Raw genomic sequence first — 21,740 nt, 5'->3', positions numbered from 1 at the left:
TCGCCAAACATGTGAAAAGGGCTTATGTGCCATATGTAAACAAGCCAAGTTTTCTCGTTTTTTGATTAATACAAGCGAAATCTGCCCTAACCAACAAAATTTATTGATAAAAGAATTTACTCTTAATCAAACAATCTCATTTGTACTGGAAAATTCATCTTGTATTCATTGAAAAACGTGAAATTGTGGCTTGTTTACATATGGCACATGGGCCCTTTGCACATGTTTAGCGAGAATTATGAGTAAACTCAATTGTCTTACACTCAAAATATTTTTCACATTATTGTTACGTGAACTTTCCTGTACTTAATCATTTTTTGTTTTTTTTTTATTTTTTGTTATTTTTATGTGACATACATAACATCTACATGAAAATCACATGCATACCACATACATAAGACATACGTAACACTGGCGTTTTTTCTGGTACATGTTGCCCCATTGTACTCCGTACCCCGTCCTGTCCAACTGCTCGACAGATAAAGAACAAAATGAATTTTCTGTTTTCTTGGCTTTATCGAGCCCCAAACAAAAAATCCCATAAGGAACTGTCAAAAAGTTCTTTACAAAATCAATGCAGCATTTTTCGAGTGGGAATGACACAAACCACCTTCATAAACTACCCAAAAAGTGATTTTATTCAGAGTACCATTCGAGTAGTTCATTTTGTACCAACTTTTTTGAAAAATTTCTTTTTGAGTGTTACTATATACATAAGACATACGTAACACTCAGGTAGAAATCTTCCAAAAAAGTTGGTACAAAATGAACTACTCGAATGGTACCACACTCTCAATTAAATCTCTGTTTGAGTTGTTTTTGAAGGCAGTGTACCTGCGCAGCCCTGCATTTGTCTCGTTCCTACTCGAAAAATGCTGCATTGATTTTGTAAATAACTTTTTGACAGCTTCTTAGGGGATTTTTTATTTGAGGCACGGTAAAGCCGAGAAAAAGAAAATTCAATTTGTTCATTATTTGTCGAGCAGTTGGACAGGACGAGGTACGGAGCACTATGGGGCACGTGTACCAGAAAAAAACGCCAATGTTACGTATGTCTTATGTATGTGGTGTTACGTATGTTATATCTATGTGGGTATACCACATACATAAGACATACAACACTCAGGAAGAAATCTTCCAAAAAGTATGGTACAAAATGAACTACTCGAATGGTACCACGCTCTGAATAAAGTGTTTGAGTTGTTTTTGGAGGCAGTGTACCTGCGTTTGTCTCGTTTCTACTGGAAAAATGCTGCATTGATTTTGTAAATAACTTTTTGACAGTTCCTTGTGGGAATTTCTTTGGGGCTCGATAAAGCCGAGAAAAAGAAAATTCATTTTGTTCATTATTTGTCGAGCAGTTGGACAGGACGAGGTACGGAGTACTATGGGGCAATGTGTACCAGAACAAAACGCCAGTGTTACGTATGTCTTATGTATGTGGGTATACTCTGAAGGAATTGAAAATTTTTCATTAGCAATGACTAAGTTTTCCTTACTGAATTGTTCGAACGGTCGCAGCTTGGATGCAATCCGGATCAAAGTGGCAATCCTTTACACAACAATAAAATATCACTTTAGATTTTTTTCCGACATCAAAAAATTTCGTGTTCGGTTGTGTTTTGGGGTTGCAACTTGAAAAACAACAACAATAACAAACGTACAAGCAGTGAAACGTCACCCGTGGATTGCCTTATTGTTTTATTATTTGTACTGGCCTTAAGGGCTTAACACAATGGATACGTTGTGGCTTCGTTTGCGGAAATTTGACAGTTGCCCATACATTTTCTGTCAAATTAACGTCAATGCAAAGCAAACGTATCAATTGTGCTTGGGCCTACATTCACTGCGAGAAGAATTGTTGAGCTATTGTGATATATCTGGGTGTCGGCTGTATCCCGCACTTCTGGCGTGCTTATTATTTGTCCATGCTTGTGTGTAAAATTCTTTTTCACGTTTAACTGCTCTACGCATCCTGATCTACTATACTGACACCCGTTCGCTCTGCCTCTGTTTCATGTGTCTTTTTCTCTGGCCAGTTTTATTATAAGAAGGACTTATTGTGACAAGAGAAAGTCACTCAAGATATTGAGGATAAAGTCATGCTCAATTTCTTTCACATCGAATGGCCTGATTCTATTGAAATTCAAACTAATGACCATCTGCTTGTCAAAGCGGACTATGTAACATTGCGCCTATGCAGCTGAAGTTATGGTTAAGAATAAACTTTTCGAGTGGTCCCTATCTTGGAAAAAATCGGTTTGAGTAGTTTATAAGGGAATTAGGAAATTAATTCAGTCAGTTGCCCATCAACTACGTGAGAACATTCAAAAACATACATGCCTAGCTCACAACCGGATTTGAAATCTGTAAGTTTAACAGCTATAATAGATCGCTTCTTAGTAAAATCGTAAATGAAACAAATTGTGTAAGGAAATTGAAATAACTCATTCTCCCAGTTGTCGTTTGAGATATGCTGAATATGATTTCGCGCATTTTCACCGAAAACATTGCGCTGTAGTTACTCGTTCATGTGTACATGCGTAAGTTTACTATACACTGATAAGATAATCGCCGATATCATTATTACTCATTTCTAATGTATAAGTGTAAGTTGTTTTTTTGTCGCAGTAAATGAGACATTCGCATTTGCTTATCGTTTATATTATTTAGTGTTACGGAGTACAAACTAGTCAACAATATTAAACAGGAAGCAAAAATGGCCAAAACTTCACGCGACAATTCAGAGTTGATTAAAATTAGACGACCAACAAGTCTTACCAATAGTTTCACTAATCGGTCTGCGAATCAGAAAAGGTAGTCCCTAAAAGTATGATCCCACAATACGTATGCGAATAATGTGTTTTACTTTCAGGCCACCTCATCAACCGCAGGCTAACAGAGGATCAAAGGTGATAACTATTAAATAATTAAGCAGTCATGGCGATTACAATCCGTTATTTGTTTCAGTTCTTTGCAGAAAGCTCTGCTGGAATCAACACTATGGAACAATTCAACAATCAACAGCATCAGAGGCTCCTCGAAGAAAATAAAACACGCTACAATCAAAATTTGACCTACAATTCTTTGTTAGCATCGCAGAGAAAACTGCTCGAGGAAAATAAAATATTAAAAAGTCAAAATCACAATTTGAAGCAAGAGAATATTGAACTTAAACAAGCATATGAAGAGTTACAGGAAAACTATAACACTTTGTTAGATTCACAGAAAAGCTTTGATGCCGGTAAGCTACTAGTATTCCTAAAACTGAAGCGTCGTACGGATAAGGAAACACTTGAAAAGCGTAACATTATTCAAAGTGAGTATGATGGTGGCGAATACTTGGGGGTAACTAAAAGATGTGTAAGCTTTTAGATGAGGCTTGCTTCAATACCTACCTGGAACGAGTGATAATGAATAGCGATCCTCGAATTCCTAAGATCGTTTTTGAGTGCGTGACAATCATAGAATCAAACGAGAAGTTTATGAAGGCTGGCGGTCTTTATCGGGTATCAGGGAATCATAATGTTATCCAGAATCTACGCTACGATATAAACGCTGATAACTACAAGAAACTTCGCAAACAGAAAACACCACACGAGGTATGTGGTATACTTAAGTTGTTCCTGAGGGAGTTGAAGGAACCGCTTGTGTCGTTGAGTCTACTCCGTCAGAAGATTCCAGGTCCTTCGGACATGAGTAGGATCCACTATTTTTATGTTGCCTTCTCTGTGGGACTGATATTTTTTCTCTACAGTAAATAACAGAGTATTGAAGGTACTGGAACTTGTAAACTCGCTGGATGATCTACGGAAAACCACATTGGGCTTTCTCATTAAGCATTTATGCAGGTAAGTAAGAGTCGAAGGACCTTAATAATAAAATTAGTGTTTGAAATGAAAATTTCGACCGGAATTCTGTTTTTTGACAACTTGAGTAAATTAAAAAAAAAAAGGAACCTCGTATGAATGATTTTTGCTCCATCTGGTCTTGAGGTACGATGCTGGCCTAACAAGTCAGTCTTTGTAGGTTCGAGTCCCGGCTCGGGAGAGACTGTTAGTGTCAGTAGGATCGTAGCGCTATTAACCACTTTCTGAATACTGGGTTCGCTGAAGAGAAGCTCGTGGTTCATCTCACGTCTTCAGACTTCGTTTTTCTGCACACCTCCAGAGATGGTTCTTAGCCCCGATGTTCAAAAATTAAGAGCGCTCGAGTCTTCTTCGAGCATAGTCCATGTCTCATGCCCGAAGAGAACGACCGGTTAGCGTTCTTTGCAGAATATACTTGGTGTGGGCATTCAGGAACGACTTCCTCCGATAATACGGTTTCTCCCGGCTGGTATCGTTGTTCTCAATTACCAGAGAAGTAAAGTACACAAACTCGTCGACTACCTCGAACTCATCCCCGTCGATTGTTAACATATTGCCTAATCGTGTCCTGTCGTGCTCGGACCTGGCTACAAACATATACTTTGTATTAGACGTGTGTGCCTCAGTCGGGTATACTGGTCTGCCACCGGCTCAAATTTTATACCGATAATATCCACGTCATCCGCAATGCAAATAAACTGACCTGATCTGTGGAAAATCGTGCCCCGCATGTTAAACCCCGCCCGTCTAGTGCGACGGGTTACATTGGGCAGGAGAGACCATCACTTTGTCGAAGCCCCTTGTGGGACTTGTAGAAGTCGAACGTTCCACCCGAAATCCTCACACAACACTTCTCTTTTCCATCGTAGCCCTAATCAGCCTTGTCAGCTTACCCGGAAAACCATTTTCCATAGCTCTCGTCGGTTTATTGTGTCGTATGCGGCTTTAAAATCGACGAAAATATGGTGTGTAGCGACTCTAAACTCGCGGTACTTTTGGAGGATCGGCAGCAGTGTGAAGATTTTGTTAATTGTCGATCCTTCCATAAAACCGGCCTGGTAACTCCCTACAAATCTGCTGGCCAATAGTGACAGGCGTTGAAAGATGACCTGGGAAAACATTTTGTAGGTCGTATTTGCTCGATAGTCCTCGCAGTCTAGTTTGTCGCTCTTCTTGTAGATGGGGCAGATAAATCGTTCTTTCTACCCCTCTGGCAACTGTTCTAGAGAAACATTTCAAAAGGCCCTATCTGCTTTGATCGATTTTTTTATCGATCACTTGCATTCAATCACCACAACTTAATAAACACCTTTTATGACACGTTATTTGCACAGGTTGATAGCGGAGGGATCACTCTAGCCTTCTGAACGAAAACCACGCTTGGGAGAGTTACTAAAGCTGAACCATAACCAAAATGAAAAGACGCTCCGGAAAAACAAAAAAAGCAGATAGGACCTTTTGAAATGTTTAGCTAGTGTTCTGTTTCCCAGATCTCGACGATCAGTCGGTGCTGCGAGCTGGACAATTTGTCGGGGCCCATTTTTATAAGTTCCGCTCCGATGCGATCCTTTCTTCTTGGGCTGCCGGATCGCATCCTTAACCCTCTAGTGCCCAAATAAGTTTTTAGACGGACTTCGAAAAAATCACTATGAAGCTTTATAAACATTTTTAAGTTCTTAATGAAACTTTTAAGAGGTTCAACTAAAGACCGTCCAAAGGCGGCACTTAATTTTCAGACGGGATCCGAAAAATCACTATGAATTTTTATAAATATTTTTTAGGTATTGATTGAAGCTTTTTAGAGATTCAACTGAAGACCGTCTAAAGGCGGCACAGGGCACTAGGGGGTTAACTTCGCTTATTGTTAGGGGTTAGGTGGCACTTTTTTCCTTGATGAGTTTGACTTACTGCTTCCGTTTCAGTCTATGTCGCTCTACATTCTGACGGGTGGCTATATTCCTCGCGCTGCTTTCTTCTCGTTCAAGATCTGCCTGTATTCTTCGTCGAACCATTCGTTACGTCGATTCAGTTGCACGTTTCACAGAACTTCCTCCGCAGCATTGCTGATAGCTGTTTGAATGACGTTTCAGCGATCCTCCAATGGGGCTTCTCCAAGCTCATCCTCTTCTGGCAGCGCAGTTTCGAGCGATGACGCGTCCTGTGCTGCAACATCGTGTTGCTCCAGCCGCGCGACGGTACCGTATGGTTATTACAACGGATAGAAAAGTGCCGACCATTTATTAAAACGTGGTCGATTTGTGTTTCTGTTCTATTGGGTGATCTTCAGGTGAATCTATGGTGAAGGTCATGTTGGAAGAAGGTGCTACGTATGGCCACGTTCTTGGAGGTGACGAAGTCGATTAATCTGAAGCCATTTTCATTCGTCAGTCGCACCTCGTCTCTTTCCAGAATACCTTCTGTAGCGCTACGCATGCGGAAACTTCCTAAGAAGTTGAGAGTGCCCAATCGTTAGCCCGTTTTCGTTGTCTAGGTCCAAGCTGATTGTTCCGGTAATTAACGTTTTTGCGTTCGTTGCTAGCAACCAACCCCGCTATGTCTCAGGTGGACCATCGTGGTGCCATTGTTTGAAGTCCTGGGCACTACCAGGACTTGGAATTAACACTGCGTTACTTAGAATGCTTCCGTCGGTGTTGATCCCAAGAAATTCCTTTCCAAGGAAGGAAGCCCCGCCCCCTGTCAGCCTGCGACCAGCAGTCCCACCGGAGTTGGTAACCCGGTCTCTTCACTAGTTACTCGTACATCAGTTGTTACCGTGAGAAGGTAGGGGTCCGGTAGCTGGAATGCTGGGTTTCACTTGTGGTACTGTTTTGCGGCTTTGGTCCAGCCGATAACCAACCGGTGTTGAAGATAATGTGAAAATAAAACACTTAATAGAAGATTCGTTTAAAACTTTGAATCTGAAAAGAAGTAACTATTAACTTTTTTTCCTTGAAGAGTTGGACTTGCTGCCTCCGTTTCAGTCTATATCGTTCCACATACTTGACGGGTGGCTCCACGCAGCATTGTTCCTCGCGCTGCGTTCTTCTCGTCCATGATCTGCCGGCATTCTTCGTCTAACCACTCGTTACGTCGATTCGGTTGCACGTGGCCAACCTGAGCGTTATAATCCCCGATAATGGTTTTGACATCATGATTCACTCTCCAATTCGAATTCGTTTTTGAAGTCATCGGTGTTTCCGAGGTGTGGGCTATGCACGTGATTAATACTAATGTTGAAAAAACGCCCCTTCATACTTAACCTGCACATTCTAGGACTGATCGGCCACCACCCGATCACCCGCTTTTGTATTTTCCCCACCACTATAAAAGCTACTCCTAGCTCATGCGAGCTTCCATAACTCTGGTAGATGGTATGACCAACCCTGTACGTAAGCATCATCGTCTTTTTCAGTAGCGCTACGATGTTGAACTTGCGGGTCTTCGATTTCCCGGAAAGCATCCCGGTACTTCCTAGGGAGTTGGGATATCGACAGTTCCATGTTACAAGTACCCGATATTTTGTCCGTTTTCGTTACCTAGGCCGATTGTTCCGTTCCATAAATGACGCTATTGAGTTCGTTCGTGTTGTTTTTTATTGGTGCTGGCCTTGCAACTAGTGAATAAGCCGAGCCATTGGCATCCCTATACCGAGTGATAGTGAATGACAATGAACTCATGTCCTGGGCTCAAACTCATTTGTGCCCAGCGTCAGCTGTCAGATAAAGGTGTATGAAAAACGGCGGTGATATGCTATCTTGTTTACACATACGTTGTCTGCCCTTGAAACATGGCGCGATGCAATTAGGCTGGAATAAGCAAACTATGTCGTAGGAGGGCCGTCGTAGTGCCATTGTTTGAAGTCCCGAGCACTACCAGGACTTGAGATTAACACTGCATTACTTAGAACGCTTCCGGCGGTGTTGATCCCAAGAAACTCCCTTCCAAGGGAGGAAACCCCGCCCCCTGTCAGCATGCGGCCAGCCCTCCACCGGGGTTGGTTACCCGGTCTTTCCACTAGTTACTCGCACATCAGTTGGTACCGCGAGAAGGTAGGGGTTTGGTAGCTGGAGACTCGGAGGCTGAGATTCACTAGTGGTAAATGATTGGCATTTTCGGTTCAGTCATTCAGTGTTAAAGATCATGCAAAAATAAAACACTGAATTGAAGAATCGACTACAAGATTAGTCTTTGAATCAGATAACAAGTACCTAAAATCCCAACAAATATGACGTGTAGTGAGAGAAAAAAAGTATCACAAATTAGTGTTTAGAAGCTGGAAAAACCTGTTATTTTAAACATACAGTTGTTCGCTTTTCAGAATCGCTGCGATAGAGGAAAACGAAATGGACACCAAAAGTCTCGGCATTTTGATGAGTTCCTGCATATTCAATGAAACTTTGACTGACGTATGCCCGGAGCGATTTGAGACGACGAGTGCAATTCCACGGCAATGTATTGTGACTATGATGGAGTCTTGTAACTTTATTTTTAGAGATTAAATCACTGTTTTAAAAAATATCTGTCGGTAATTATATGAATCAGAAAGTCCGTTTAACAAATCGTATTGGCAACTGAGCGGCTGGTTTCAGAACTATTTCAGCTTTTAGTATTGGTTCATAAATGGGCGATGGCAGTTCCAAGTGAAAACTCTGAAGAATCTTCGTGAGAGATGCTTTTAATTCGTATTGTGCGAATTTTTGACCTGAAATAGAATGTGCTTCGAAATGTTTGCCCGAAAGTTATTCTTGATGCTGCTTACCGATGCAATTTCTGCTCCCAGCGCTGAATGGAATGTAAGTGAAAGGATTGTACTTTATTTTTTCTCCAAGAGATTCGAATCGTTCAGGAATGAAACATTCAGGGTCTTCGAAATACTCTGGATCCCGATGCATTTCGAAAATGTTGATACACACGCAGGTTCCCTTCGGAATAATTATATCTTCAATCTCAGTATTCTCAGTGGCAAGTCGGGCTATTAGTGGAACGGGAGGAAATAATCGGAGTGATTCTTTGATTACCAGGTCCATATAGTGGAGATCATTGAGAGTGCTGAAATTTAATAATTGAATTTTTTCAATAGTTGAAAATAGGGGTATACATACTGCAAAGTTAGCTCCCGCAAGTTGTGTCCAACCACAGCATTTATTTCATCTACCATCTTTTGCTGAACCTCAGTGTGTTTGGCGATATTGAAAAGAAGGAAGGTTAATGCTGATGCAGTGGTGTCATGACCCTAAAATAGTTTCAATTTTTAGTAATTTATTTTCGAAATAAGGTATTCAAAAAACTTACGGCGAAGGTAAATGTATCAACTTCTTCCCTAATATCCTCATCTGAGAGGGCTTTACCATCCACAGTAGATTGGATTAGAATATCCAAAAGCGCCATTTTCTTTCGTCCAGAATCAGCATCAAACTCTGTGCTCTCTTTACTTGATGTTCTATCCAGCATATCTCTTCGTTCATGAATGATTCGTAGCGTAAACTGCTTTGTTTGATTAACAAGCGTTTTAAAACGGCCGAACTTTTTCGTAAAGCGAAATAAGTAAATGGCGAAGAGGTCAAACATTCGCCAATACAGAATTGACATGATTTCCTCCACTGCTGCGGGATAAAACGAGTCCTCGGTTTGAGCATGACATCTATAGCCAAGAGCCGTTTCGCAAAGAACATCCAGGGTGAACAGTTTCAGCTGTGGAAAAATATCCACTGGTGTTCCATCAAACGTAGCCAATTGGCGACATAGAACATCACTCTGTTCGCTGAACACACGTGTAAAGCTCTCGAATATTTTAAAATGAAATCCCGGTGTCAACACTTTTCGCCGAGCAAACCATTTTTCACCCTTCGAGATGAGCAGTCCATTTCCGACCCATTCGGCGACTTTGTCATAATCTTCCGATTTTGAGGCGTATGAATGTGTGTTCAATATTTGCTGGTTGAATTGATATGAGAATTTCGTTAGCTCATGGGAAAAAGGTTGAAAATAGCAGGTGAGTAATGTAATCCTTGCAACTCCATCTTATTCGTGATTAGGGGCCATCCACATTCCACGTGGACAGATTTTTACAATTTTGACCCTCCCTCCCCCTCCGTGAACAACTGCCCATATAAATTCTAAAAATTTTGTATGGACCGTGGACATCACACATACCCCCCCCAAAGCTGTCCACGTAAAATGTGGATGGTCCCTTAGTGATTTCGTTAGTTTTTGCCTTTCTCCTAGAAAGGTATAGCAATCACTTGCAAAACCGAAAGTATAAAAGTGCTCCGAAGGGCCGAATGGCATATATCACTCGACTCAACTCGACGAGCTGAGCATTTTCTGTATGTATGTGTGTGTGTATGTGCAGATTTTTATTCTCACTCACTTTTCTCAGAGATGGCTGGACCGAATTTCATGAAATTAGTTGCAAATGAAAGGTCTTGTTGTCCAATAAGACCCTATTGAATTTTATTGTAATCGGATTTTTAGTTTAGAGGTTATGTATCAAAATGTAAAAGTCATGAAACATCATTATCTCAAAAACTACTCAACTGATTTGACAAAATTGGTTTCAAATGAACGGGCTACCTGAAATACCTTCAACTTTTGAGTTTTATAAAGATTTGACATGTGGTTCAGAAGTTATTAAAAGAAAGATGTTCTGAAGACTATTTAATCTCACTCATGTTTCTCAGAGATGGCTGGACCGATTTTCATAAAATCAGTGTCAAATGGAAGGTCTAGTTGCCCCACAAGACCCTATTAATTTGTTTTGCAATTGGACTATCACTTTGCCTGTAATGTTAAAAAATGTGAAATCCAGCTACGAAAAGGAACATATTCCGGAGACTACTTGGACTCACTCACTTTTCTCAGAGATGGCTGACCCGATTTCCACAAAATTAGAGTCAAATGAAAAGTCTGGCTGCCGCATAACACCCTATTGAATTTTACTGTAATCGAACTGTAACTTCGTCTGTAATGTACCGAAATGTGAAAATCATGAAACTTCATTATCTCAGAAACTACTCAACCGATTTGATCAATATTATTATCAGAAGAGCGGGCTATTTAAGGGTTAACTGATGAATTATGATTGAACACGTGCTTTCACAATTTGGCTGCCCTATACGTTCTCATTTCATTTCATGATAATCAAACTTAAGCAAGCGTTATGTATTCAATTGTTAATAAAGCAACGAAAGTCTATTATCTCAAAGATCACATTACTTATTTGAACATAACTAGTGTCATACGAACGAGTCATCTCTCAAACTTACAAATAACAAATTTCATAACAATTTGATATGTGGCTCAAAAGTTATGGAAAGAAAATAAATTGCAAGACTATTTAAAACTATACCTGCTTTGATCGATATATGTGACCTCAACATAATTTAAATGTGGTATCGTACTATTTGAACGTTCCAAATTCATTGATTCCTTGCGATGTATTTAAAGTCTGCAAATGCACGACGAATCGGCCATAGGATATGATCAAAGTCAAAAGACAAATCGTTTGAAATGATTGGTTTTATCGAAATGACACTAACCTCGACTTTTGGCTTCTGTACATCGCTTTAATTCTGAATATAATTATATTGGGTGGTATTCGGTAACTTTCAGCAGATTTTCTGGCACCAATCTGACACCGGAAATACTCATATTGGGAGGTATTTAGTTATTTTGGTTGTTTTCCAGGAAGTAAAAGTGGTCGTCTTCAAATTCAAAATGGTGTCCAGGTTCAATGTTTGGTTTCTATGCATCATCTCGATTACGGAAGTATCCATATTGAGTATTATTCGGTCATTCTCGACTGTTTCCTAGAAGTTGTCATTTAGCAATTCAAAATGGTGCCTGAGGTCAATTGTTAGCTCCTGGCATCATTCTGGTTCCAGAGATACTCATATTGGATGGTATTTGGTTATTTTAGGCTGTTGTTCACAAACCGGAAGTCGCCATCTTGGATTTCAAAATGGCATTTAAGATAATTTCTGGCCTCTGCGCGTCATTCTGGTTGAAGAAACACCCATATTGGGTGTTATTCGATCATTTCCTAGGGCTGTTTCCTAGGAACCGGAAGTCGCCAACCTAAAATCCAAAATGGGGTCTGTGGTCGATTTCAACTGCTGTGTATCATTCTAGATCCGGAGATTCTCATGTCAGACGGAAATCGGCCATTTTTGGCTGTTTTCCAGAAACCAGAATTTGCCATCCTACAATTCATAATGGTGTCTGAGGTCAATCTTTAGCTTCTTGTAACATTCTGGCTCCGGAGATACTCATATTGAGTGGTATTTGGTCACTCAGGGCTGTTTTTCAGAAAACAAAAGTCGTCATTTTGGACTTTAAAATTGCCTGTGAAATCAATTTCTGTTATCTGGGCGTAATTCTGGTTCCGAAAACATTCATATTGAATGGCATTTGGTCATTTCCGGCTGTTTGCAAGACACCGGAAGTCACCATCTTAAAATTCAAGATTGTGTCTTTGATCGATTTTTAACTTCTGTGCATCATTCTGGTTCCGGAGATTCTCATATTTAATGGGAATCGTTCGTTTCAGGCTGTTTTCCAGAAACCGGAAGTTGCCATCTTAAAATTTCAAAATGTTGTCTGAAGTCAATTTGTGGCTCATGTGGTATTTGGTCGTTTGCCGCTGTTTTTTCGAAACCGTAAGTCGCCATTTTGGATTTCATAACGGCCTTTGGAGAAAATTTCTGGTTTTTGAATGTCATGCTGGTTAAAGAAACACTCATATTGGGTGGTATTTGGTCATTTTCAACTGTTTTTCAGAAACCGGAAGTCGCCATCTTTGAATTCAAAATGGTATCTGTGGTCGATTTTAGCTCCTGTGTATGATTCTAGATCCGGATATTATTATATTGGGTGGAAATCGGCCATTTTTGGCTGTTTTCCATAAACCGGAAATTGCTATCTTACAATCCAAAATGTTGCCTGAGGTCGATTATGGAACATATTTGTTTCCACTAAAAACATTCACCTGCCAAATATGGTTCCATTTAGTTGATACAAATGTACTTCATTTGTATGGAACCCCTCTCTTCCAGAAGAGGGAGGGGCGCCGAACCATTATGGACATATTTGTTACCTCTGAAAACATTCACGTACCAAATTTGGTTGTATTTTCTTGATTGGTTCCTGAGCTATTTGAAATTTGTGTTTCATTTGTATAAGACCCCTCCTTATAGAAGAGGGAGGGGTGTCAAACCATTATGCACATATTTGTTACCTCTAAAAACATTCACCTGCCAAATTTGGTGCCATTTAGTTGGTTAGCTCTCGAGATGTGCAGAAATTTGTGTTTTATATGTATGGTACCTGTCCCTTCCAGAAAAGCGAGGGGTGTCGAACCATTATATACATATTTGTTACCCCTGAATACATTCACATGCTAAATTTGGTTCCATTTATTCGGTTAGTTCTCGAGATGTGCAGTAATTTGTGTTTGATTTGTATGGCACCCCTCCCCTCCAAAAGAAGGAGGGGCCCCCTTCATATGTATGGATTACAACATCATTATTTTAGAACCTAAAGAGTGAATATACATTTATTGGATTGAAGCGTTCATGTAAATCTGTTTTTACAAAAAAAAAGTAGAATGAGAAAGGCTGGGTCTGACCGCTAGGTGGATTGAATTAGGTTTTTTTGGGTGATGTTATTGAAGAATTCTTGTATCACCCGATCAGAAAGACAAAACTGATTATTTATGTGGATTGCTAAGAAAGATTAATGTGGTATGTTTTTGATTTTCCTCTTTAAATTGTTTAGTCAGTATCTGCTAAACTTTGAATATCAAATTTCTGAATGCTAAATTTTAAATACCAAATTCCTTAATATTCGCTAAATTGTCTAACCTCTAATTTTTTTCCTGGTTTTTATCTTGATTCTGTCGCGAACCTAATCGACTCCAGTATATTGATTGAGATAGGTCGCATACCTTCGAATAGCCTTACCACCAAGACATCAAATTGTTTTAGGTTTATGACAAATGATCGCCTGTTTGTTGCCCTGTTTCCTAATGGAAAAGGTTTTATAAATGTGACCTGTTCACTCAGTGAAAAGGTTTTATAAATGTGGAAAATATATGAGTAATTACAAGCGATAGGGGAGACATTTTTTCAACTGTCATACCCAATTTCAATCAAATTTTGCCGTTTTTCTAAATTGAATAAAAAAAAATCAATCTAAGCTTTATTTTTTAAAATCACGATAACGATTACTAGAATGTTGAAAACCGGTACGTTCAATGGAATTGTGTTTTCGGTAAATTGGTGTGTAGTCAAACTTACTGTGCTGAGCAAAAACATGCACGGTGAAGAATAGTATTTTCTTCAATAAAATGTGGTATTGTTGAAATAAGAACTAAAAAATCTAACTTTTAATTTTCTATCTAACAAGTCGTTGCTGTACTACAATAAAATTTGAATTCATGTGTTTTTAAGAAAATATCACTCTGAGAATTTTGCCTGGCTGTTTTATGTAAACTTTGTCAATTAGAAGTGAACAAAAAATATCAGTTATTGTATGTACAAAGTTACACATGGTTTCATTGTTCACCTCACAGAATTATACCCACTCTCAAATAAATTTCTTTTTAGCGTCTTAGTAGAATGGAATTGAATGTTGAGAATAGGTTATGTTTCCATTTAATTCTACAACAAAAAAATCGAATACCCTTTAATCGAATACCATCCGCCGATACGTATTTCGGCTGCTACATGCAACCGTCATCAGTGCTTATGTGGACTGTTCACATAAGCACTGATGATGGTTGCATGTAGCAGCCGAAATACGTATCTGCGGACGGTATTCGATTTTTTGTAGTAATTCTACTAGGAAACATAACCTATTCTCAACATTTATACCCACTCTAAAAAACTGATAAGGTACATACCGATATACTAACAAAACAAATACTTGCTCAGAATTACCTCCGCAATCTCCGGTTTTGCGAACACCAACGTGTAGTCGTATGCGAAACATATTTTATACGCTTTACCATACACACGAGCGTACTGTCGTAGCAGATTGAATATGGCTATGTAGAAGGTAAATTGGAAATGAATTATTAAATGAACGCATGATTGAGAACAAAACAAACGAAATCAAAACAAATGTAGTCATTCTAAATAGTATGTTTTTCGCTTTCAAACGAGTTAGAACAAAAATGTTTTCGTAGAAACTGCCTTATTTGGTGTGTGCGGATAGTTACCAACGGAGTTTAAATTCACGAATTCCAGCGAGCTTCCTAGTACGGGCCATTCCGGGGGACCGGGCAGTTGTTTGAAGTTGGTTAGTTTCAGATGTGTGATGAAGAGTGTGGTTGCTATACCTATCAATGACAAAAGGACTAAAACCATTGTCAGCGTGTTTGATCACGAGTACACTACTTAGAATACTTTAGCGCGGGCTGATACATTTCACGAACGAAAATAACAAAAGTCAAAACAAACACAATGCGCTTGCTTTGCGCGTGAATATTTAAGGAATGAACTTTTCGACTTAGACGCGTTGCTTTTTGCATTATGTTTATAGGACAAAAAAATCAGTGGTGACTTCAATGATACGCTGAACGATGAACTATGTTCATTTTCAAAACGAATCGATGAATATGGGAAAGTTACTAGAACGTTTGTTGAATTGTAATATAGCAGAATTTGAATACACGAGATTATTTACCGCCAAGCAAAAAAGGTGATCATTCTAGTCACGCGCATATTGTGTTGGATATTGTGAAGTGTTGTTATTAGTTCAGTACAGAGACCTGTTGCACTCCTATATGCATTTGCGTTTCAAAGATGAAAAAACTGTGTTTTCAGCCTAGTACGTATCATTAACAAAATCGTGTTTCGCGTAGTAGTATTCGCATTGATCAATTTTAAACTGTTTGCAGCAATTAGATCGTTAATTCTACAAATAGTTTACTTGCAGTTTAATATCATCTGCTCATAACCAGTTTCGTTGAACTCAATTAGTTATTGTCTACAACAATTAGAAGATAGACTGAAACGATTTGGTAGACCCTATCTTGAAAGTAAGTGATCTTCCTTTTATCTAGCTTCGTGCTATATATTATTCACATTTTGAAGCAGTTTCGCAACAATGTTTGGCTGGATTGTTATCGTGTGTTTCTTCGTTCTGCTATTGCGTATTTATCTGCAACGTAGACGTTACGTGAAAGCCTTCGAATCGATTCCAGGTTCGAAAGGATGGCCTGTATTAGGAAATATCGTTCAATTACTACAGTACAATACAACAGGTATGAAATGTTAGCTTAGAAACGCACTTTGATCCTTCAACTTCTTACGTTTAATTTCAAGAACTTCATGAAATGTTTGTTAGTTGGGTGCAGCAATATGGAAGTCGTGTTAAAATCGACATGTGTGTCAAGTTTTGGATACTACATAGCTCACCGGAAGATATTGAGGTAAGTGAAATGAAACATTTAAAACAAGTTTTTAGCGGATAAAATTCCTTCACATCGCCAGAAAATTGCCACAAGCACCAATTTTAATCGCAAATCGGATGATTATGGACATCTGGTAGAATGGTTAGGTAGTGGAATTTTGTTAGATCACGGTGCCAGTTGGTTTGTAAAACGCAAAGCATTGACCGATGCATTCCACTTCAAGGTGCTAGAGAATTTTATACCAACTTCTCAGGAACAATCGCAGATTTTGGTGAATAAGTTGCTAAGTTACGGAGGGAAACCCGTCGATATTTTTCCGCTCCTGAAGTTGTACACTCTGGATGTAATTCTGGAGACGGCGATGGGAGTCACATGTCAAGCCCAGCTCAATGATTCCGCTTACGTACGGGCAGTTGCTGGGTAGAACGCATTTGCAATAGTAGTTCATGTTAACGTATAAGCGATTTTATAATCATTTCCAGCTTGAGTCACATCACCTACTGGAGAATGTTTAATGTGATGGGATTTTCCGATGCAACATTCAGGTTCACCAAATATTATCAGCCTTATCATGAGATGTTGAAGGTAAGTAATGATTTCACGATGGACGTTATTACGAGACGCCGCCAAGAGCTGGCCTCTGAATTACCGAGAGAGACCACTAAAACTGGCGATGATGAACGCAAGAAAAGAATTGCTTTGTTGGACAAATTATTGGAAATGGAGATTGATGGAAAAAAGTTGTCGAACGAAGAAATAAAAAATCAAGTCAACAACTTTATGTTTGCGGTAAATATTATTAACAGTTTTCATCCAAATCTTTCATCAAATCTTTCACGAAGCTTAATTTTTAGGGTCACGATACTACTTCCAGCGCTCTGACTTTTATAATATATTTAATTGCAAAACACTTGGATGTACAAGATCGGCTTTATGATGAAATCCAAACCGTTGTGGGCGATGGCGATATTCCAGTGCTAAACTCAAGGTATAGTTATATTGTGGACTACATGGTACTTGCGAGGTGGATAAGTTTGCGATTTTATCCACAGTGTGCTGAATCAGCTGAAACACCTGGATGCGGTGATTAAAGAATCGTTACGCCTCTACCCTCCAGTACCTTATTTCTCTAGAACAATCGATAAGGAAACCGAATTGTCTGGAGTGTTATACCCACCGGGAACTACTGTTTCACTTGGTGTTTATTTCATGCATCGGAATCCTCTCTACTTTCCTAATCCTATGCAGTTTGACCCAGAAAGATTTCTGAAAGAAGCTGGACCTGTAACGCGAAACCCCTACGTGTATATTCCATTTAGTGCTGGCAGTCGAAACTGTATCGGTAAAAAAATTCATCTTCTGACTTTAATGCATAAAAAAAACCAAACCACCTTTCAGGTCAAAAGTTCGCCATGAATGAAATCAAGGTAGCGCTTTTGTATACAATGCTGTTTTGCCGGATAGAACTGGAAGATCCTCATTTGGTGCCGAGGTTAAAGGCAGAACTAATTCTTAAACCAGATGGCAGCATACCGGTTAGATTTATTGCCAGAAAATCAAAAAACTAACGCTGATACGAATGACTCCGAAGACTTTACTGAACCCGGATCTAGAGTTATAATATATACACAACTATGATTTTTGATATATGAAAGAGTAGAAATATATAGTTTGGTGCAGGTTTGATTTTTGTACACTCATAAATGTTAGTTTTCATTTCGCTGCAATTTTCAGTTGGCAATTTAGCGATGTAACGGGTGACAACTAAAAATTTGGATTTTTTGGAGGCTCTCTTATTCCACAGCAAACATGCTCATAGAGAAACGAGAGCATGTATATGAAAGCTCTTTTTCTCTCCTCTTTGAGCCAGTATTTTTTTGTTTTGTTTATGCCAGCCTAGTTCTGTTCAAAATGGCGTCGAAACAAGGAGCATTGCACAAGCGCTAGAACTGCACAACAATTTTGGCAAAAAATTCACGGTAAACCATTTTTAAAGCGAAAATCTTCCGGTTTCTATTGTGTATGGTTTCCTGCAAACCCCAACTATAATCCGCCAGGAAGGAAGTAGAAGACTAGTCAGAATGCTGAAAATATTTTTGATGTTACATGGATGTTGAGTTGTACTGCAAAATATTATTCACCACCCATTTTCGGCAAGATTATCCTTTTTGACATGTATACTAGGGTGGCAATGGAAATTAGGGGTGGGAAAAACGACTTACAATGATTCAATGCGAAATTGACAGTTCATACCATTTCGGCAAATTTCGGTTTCGAGCGAACCATCAGTTTTTGTGCGCTCAAAGAACCGTGGTTTATTTTAGCGAGCCGCTTGTTCGTTCGTTCTTTTTCAAGAACCAGTTAATATGAATCGCTCGTGACTCGTTCGTCGTTCGATTTCGTTTAGAACACACGCTCAACAGTTTCGTTTTCACGAATGAAGTTCCTCAGCAAAATTGCAGCTCAAATGGACTTCGGGAACACGTGGCTTTCCTCCTGATCTGCTTTTTCTAGAGACTCAGATATTTGGTACTAAAAAAACTTTCGATAACGAGAATTTCATTAACATTTGTATTTGTGCGTGTTGTTCTTTGGTCAAAAAGTGAAACTTTAGCCGCTTAGAGGCACGTGTTCCCGATGTCCGATTGAAATGAATTTTGTGTAAAGACATTTTTCGAGAAGACGAAAAGTTGAGCCCCGCTTCTAAACGAAATTCGAAAATCATTTTTTTCTCATACATCTCATTGCCACCTTAATGTATACTGTCTGAGATCATACTTGATTCTATTTGGTAACCTATTCTCTTCATAATCACCATATTGGGATGCAAGACTTAGCACTCTTCTCGTGTATCTTCCTATCTACATTTATCTCACTGAAAGGAATCCCCCGCTGACATTTTTCCGAAATAGTGAATATTTGAGAACAAAAAGGGTAAAACGCACAAAATTGGCGTTGGTTACGATGAGGTAAAATATGCATTTTCCAGTATTTTATTTTCAAATAGTTGTGATCCTCGGAGAAAAACCTTGTTGATCTGCTGGATAATGCGTACCAACCAAGAGAAGATCGGGTAACAAACCCCGGTGGGAACTTGATCGCATACCGGCAGGGAAGGAGGGCTCTTTTGAGTTTTTGAACGCCTGTCCTCCATGTTAGGAGCTGCTTAAAACGCCATCTCTACTCCAGTTTAGGGGTTGGCCGATTACCGTCCTCGTGCCTACGTGGGACTCTAAACAGGAATGTGTACGATGGTCCTTCGACGAGACAGGATGTTGGTCGAATGTGCAGGTTGAGAATCCAAGTCCGGTTCCTTAACAGTAGCATCATGAACGTACACAGCCCTGACCTCGGATGTACCGAAGCCGACAAAGATGAACTCTACTCGCAGTTGGAGTGTGAGTACGATTACTGCCCAAAACAAAGAAGATCGTCATCGGGGATTTCAACGCTCAGGTTGGCCAGGAGGAGGAATACAAACTATAGTCACTGTATGTTTTACTAGTCTGGCGCAGTGGATTCGGGAACCAATTTTAACTGTTATAACGGGAACCAGTCGTATTGAATTTCCATTGACTGGTTTCCGTTATAACAGTTAAAATTGGTTCCCGAATCCACTCCGCCAGACTGTAAATATAGGGACTGTAATACAAACCGGTGATTGGAAGGTTCAGCGCGCATCGGCTGACTCACGAAATGGGCCTAAGACTCATCGATTTTGCCGCCGTAAAAAACACGGCTTTGCGTAGTACCCGCTTTCAACACAACCTCCTACACACCTGGAGGTCGCCATATCAGACAGGAGTACAGATCGACTACGTTCAATCAATCATGATCCGGTTGTTCGGTGACAGCCAGGAAGCTGGCTCGTCGGTCCAGCCGAGCAAAGAACCGGCAAACGGCGAAGCCACGGATTGGACCACCTCGGTGAATAAGAAGCGGCAGAAGCGGGAACGATGCGCGAAGCGCGGCGACCGCAATAAGAAGCCGCAAGGGGCGAGTAGGCGGAGCAAGGGTGACGCGCTCATTTTCAAGACCGATGCGTCTAAGTACGCCGAAGTCTTAAAAGGCCATGAGAGGCGCACCCAAGCTCAAAGACCTCGGCACGGACGTCAGGTCAATTCGTCGGTCACGCACCGGCGAGATGATCCTCGAGCTCCGCAAAGAGGCGAAGGGCAAGGGCTGTGCCTATAAAAAGACGGCCCAGGAAGTGCTAGGCGAGGAGGTTCAAATCCGAGCCCTCACTCCTGAAGTGACTCTCCAGCTTAAAAACCTGGACGAGATCACCGAAGGGTGCGACATAGCACAAGCCTTCGAACGAGAGTGTGGAGTGGTAGTGACCGCAGAGGCAGTTCGTATCCGCAGGGGCCCGGCCGGCACCCAGGTTGCTACCATAAAGCTTCCACTAGCGGAGGGTAACAAGGCCCTGAAGAAGGCCACGTTGAAGGTGGGTTGGTCGGTCTGCCCTCTGGGCACCTTCCAACAGCCTGACGTTTGCTTCAGGTGCTTTGAGCGGGGGCATAAATCCTGGTCGTGCAAGGGGCCCGACAGGTCCAATTTATGCCGCCGCTGCGGTGGCGCAGGCCACAAGGCACGGAACTGCGGTGCACCTCCCAAGTGTCTGGTATGCACCGGTAAACGGGACGCCAAACACGCCATGGGAGGCCCCACGTGTCCGGCTGCACGGCCGGCTACTAAGCCGCAGGCCTGAGGGTGATACAGTTAAACCTGAACCACTGCTATGCGGCGCAGCAGTTGCTACACCAAGCGGCTGCTGAGTCGTTGTCGGACGTTGCCATCGTCTCGGACCCATACCGCATCCCAACCGGAAACGGTAACTGGGTATCGGACAAGTCTGGGAAGACGGCCATTTGCACGACAGGCAGGTCCCCGGTTCAGGAGATTGTGTCGACCTCCAGAGAGGGGTACGTTATAGCCAAAGTGGATGGAGTATTCTACTGCAGTTGCTATGCTCCGCCAAGTTGGTCTACCGAAACGTTCGCGCAGATGGTCGATCAAGCAACCGTGGAACTGACGGGCCTATGGCCGTTGGTGGATGCGGGTGACTTCAACGCTTGGGCTGTCGAGTGGGGAAGTCGCTGTACAAACCAGAGGGGCCAGGTCTTGTTGGAAGCTTTGGCAAAGCTCATTTTAGACTTGGCTAACGTTGGTACAAAATGCACCTACAGTAGAAACGGTGCCGAATCGATTATCGATGTGACGTTCTGCAGCCCGGGACTGATCACGAACTGGAGGGTAGACGACAGCTACACAAATAGCGATCACCAATCGATCCGCTATGAGGTAGGCGTGCGGAAGCAAGCAGCGAGTAGGGCCAATATTCCATCCTTCTACGGCTGGAAAACATTGCATTTCGATGCAGATGTTTTTGGGCAGGCAATTAGATGGAAGCACGAAGGGGGTGAACTGCTCCCGGATGTGGACCATCTAAATTC

General features: G+C 40.9%; 3 protein-coding genes across 10 annotated transcripts; 2 read left to right on the top strand and 1 right to left on the bottom strand.

Moving 5' to 3' along the window:
- The first annotated feature begins 2,307 nt into the window (after window positions 1-2,307).
- LOC129729017 (WW domain-containing protein tag-325) lies at window positions 2,308-8,368 on the top strand. The gene is made up of 7 exons (XM_055687495.1): window positions 2,308-2,369; window positions 2,674-2,817; window positions 2,876-2,912; window positions 2,971-3,319; window positions 3,376-3,699; window positions 3,758-3,851; window positions 8,188-8,368. The coding sequence occupies exons 2-7, from the start codon at window positions 2,720-2,722 to the stop codon at window positions 8,366-8,368; spliced, it is 1,083 nt and encodes a 360-aa protein (XP_055543470.1). The 5' UTR covers window positions 2,308-2,369; window positions 2,674-2,719.
- LOC129732684 (cytochrome P450 4d2-like) lies at window positions 8,323-15,352 on the bottom strand. Its single transcript, XM_055693781.1, has 6 exons — window positions 15,088-15,352; window positions 14,807-14,913; window positions 9,162-9,803; window positions 8,972-9,102; window positions 8,629-8,918; window positions 8,323-8,571 (listed from the first exon to the last, which is right to left on the bottom strand). The coding sequence occupies exons 1-6, from the start codon at window positions 15,233-15,235 to the stop codon at window positions 8,408-8,410; spliced, it is 1,482 nt and encodes a 493-aa protein (XP_055549756.1). The 5' UTR covers window positions 15,236-15,352; the 3' UTR covers window positions 8,323-8,407.
- On the top strand, window positions 14,952-17,988 carry LOC129732681 (cytochrome P450 4c3-like). Of its 8 annotated transcripts, none has more exons than XM_055693774.1 (9): window positions 14,952-15,167; window positions 15,807-15,909; window positions 15,968-16,134; window positions 16,196-16,302; window positions 16,364-16,704; window positions 16,767-17,073; window positions 17,139-17,272; window positions 17,337-17,626; window positions 17,683-17,988. In XM_055693774.1, exons 3-9 carry the CDS (start codon window positions 15,978-15,980, stop codon window positions 17,850-17,852), a joined length of 1,506 nt encoding a protein of 501 aa, XP_055549749.1. In that variant the 5' UTR covers window positions 14,952-15,167; window positions 15,807-15,909; window positions 15,968-15,977; the 3' UTR covers window positions 17,853-17,988. The 8 variants fall into 8 exon arrangements, with proteins under 8 accessions (XP_055549749.1, XP_055549752.1, XP_055549746.1 ...); XM_055693777.1 differs by having other exon boundaries at window positions 15,965-16,134; XM_055693771.1 differs by having other exon boundaries at window positions 15,796-15,909.
- The last annotated feature ends 3,752 nt before the right edge of the window (window positions 17,989-21,740 follow it).

Source organism: Wyeomyia smithii, chromosome 3 (genome assembly GCF_029784165.1).
Source record: "Wyeomyia smithii strain HCP4-BCI-WySm-NY-G18 chromosome 3, ASM2978416v1, whole genome shotgun sequence".
NCBI classification, from domain to species: Eukaryota; Metazoa; Arthropoda; class Insecta; order Diptera; family Culicidae; genus Wyeomyia; species Wyeomyia smithii.
The sequence above is the reverse complement of the archived record's forward strand: the minus strand, read 5'-3'. Positions and strand labels throughout refer to the sequence as shown.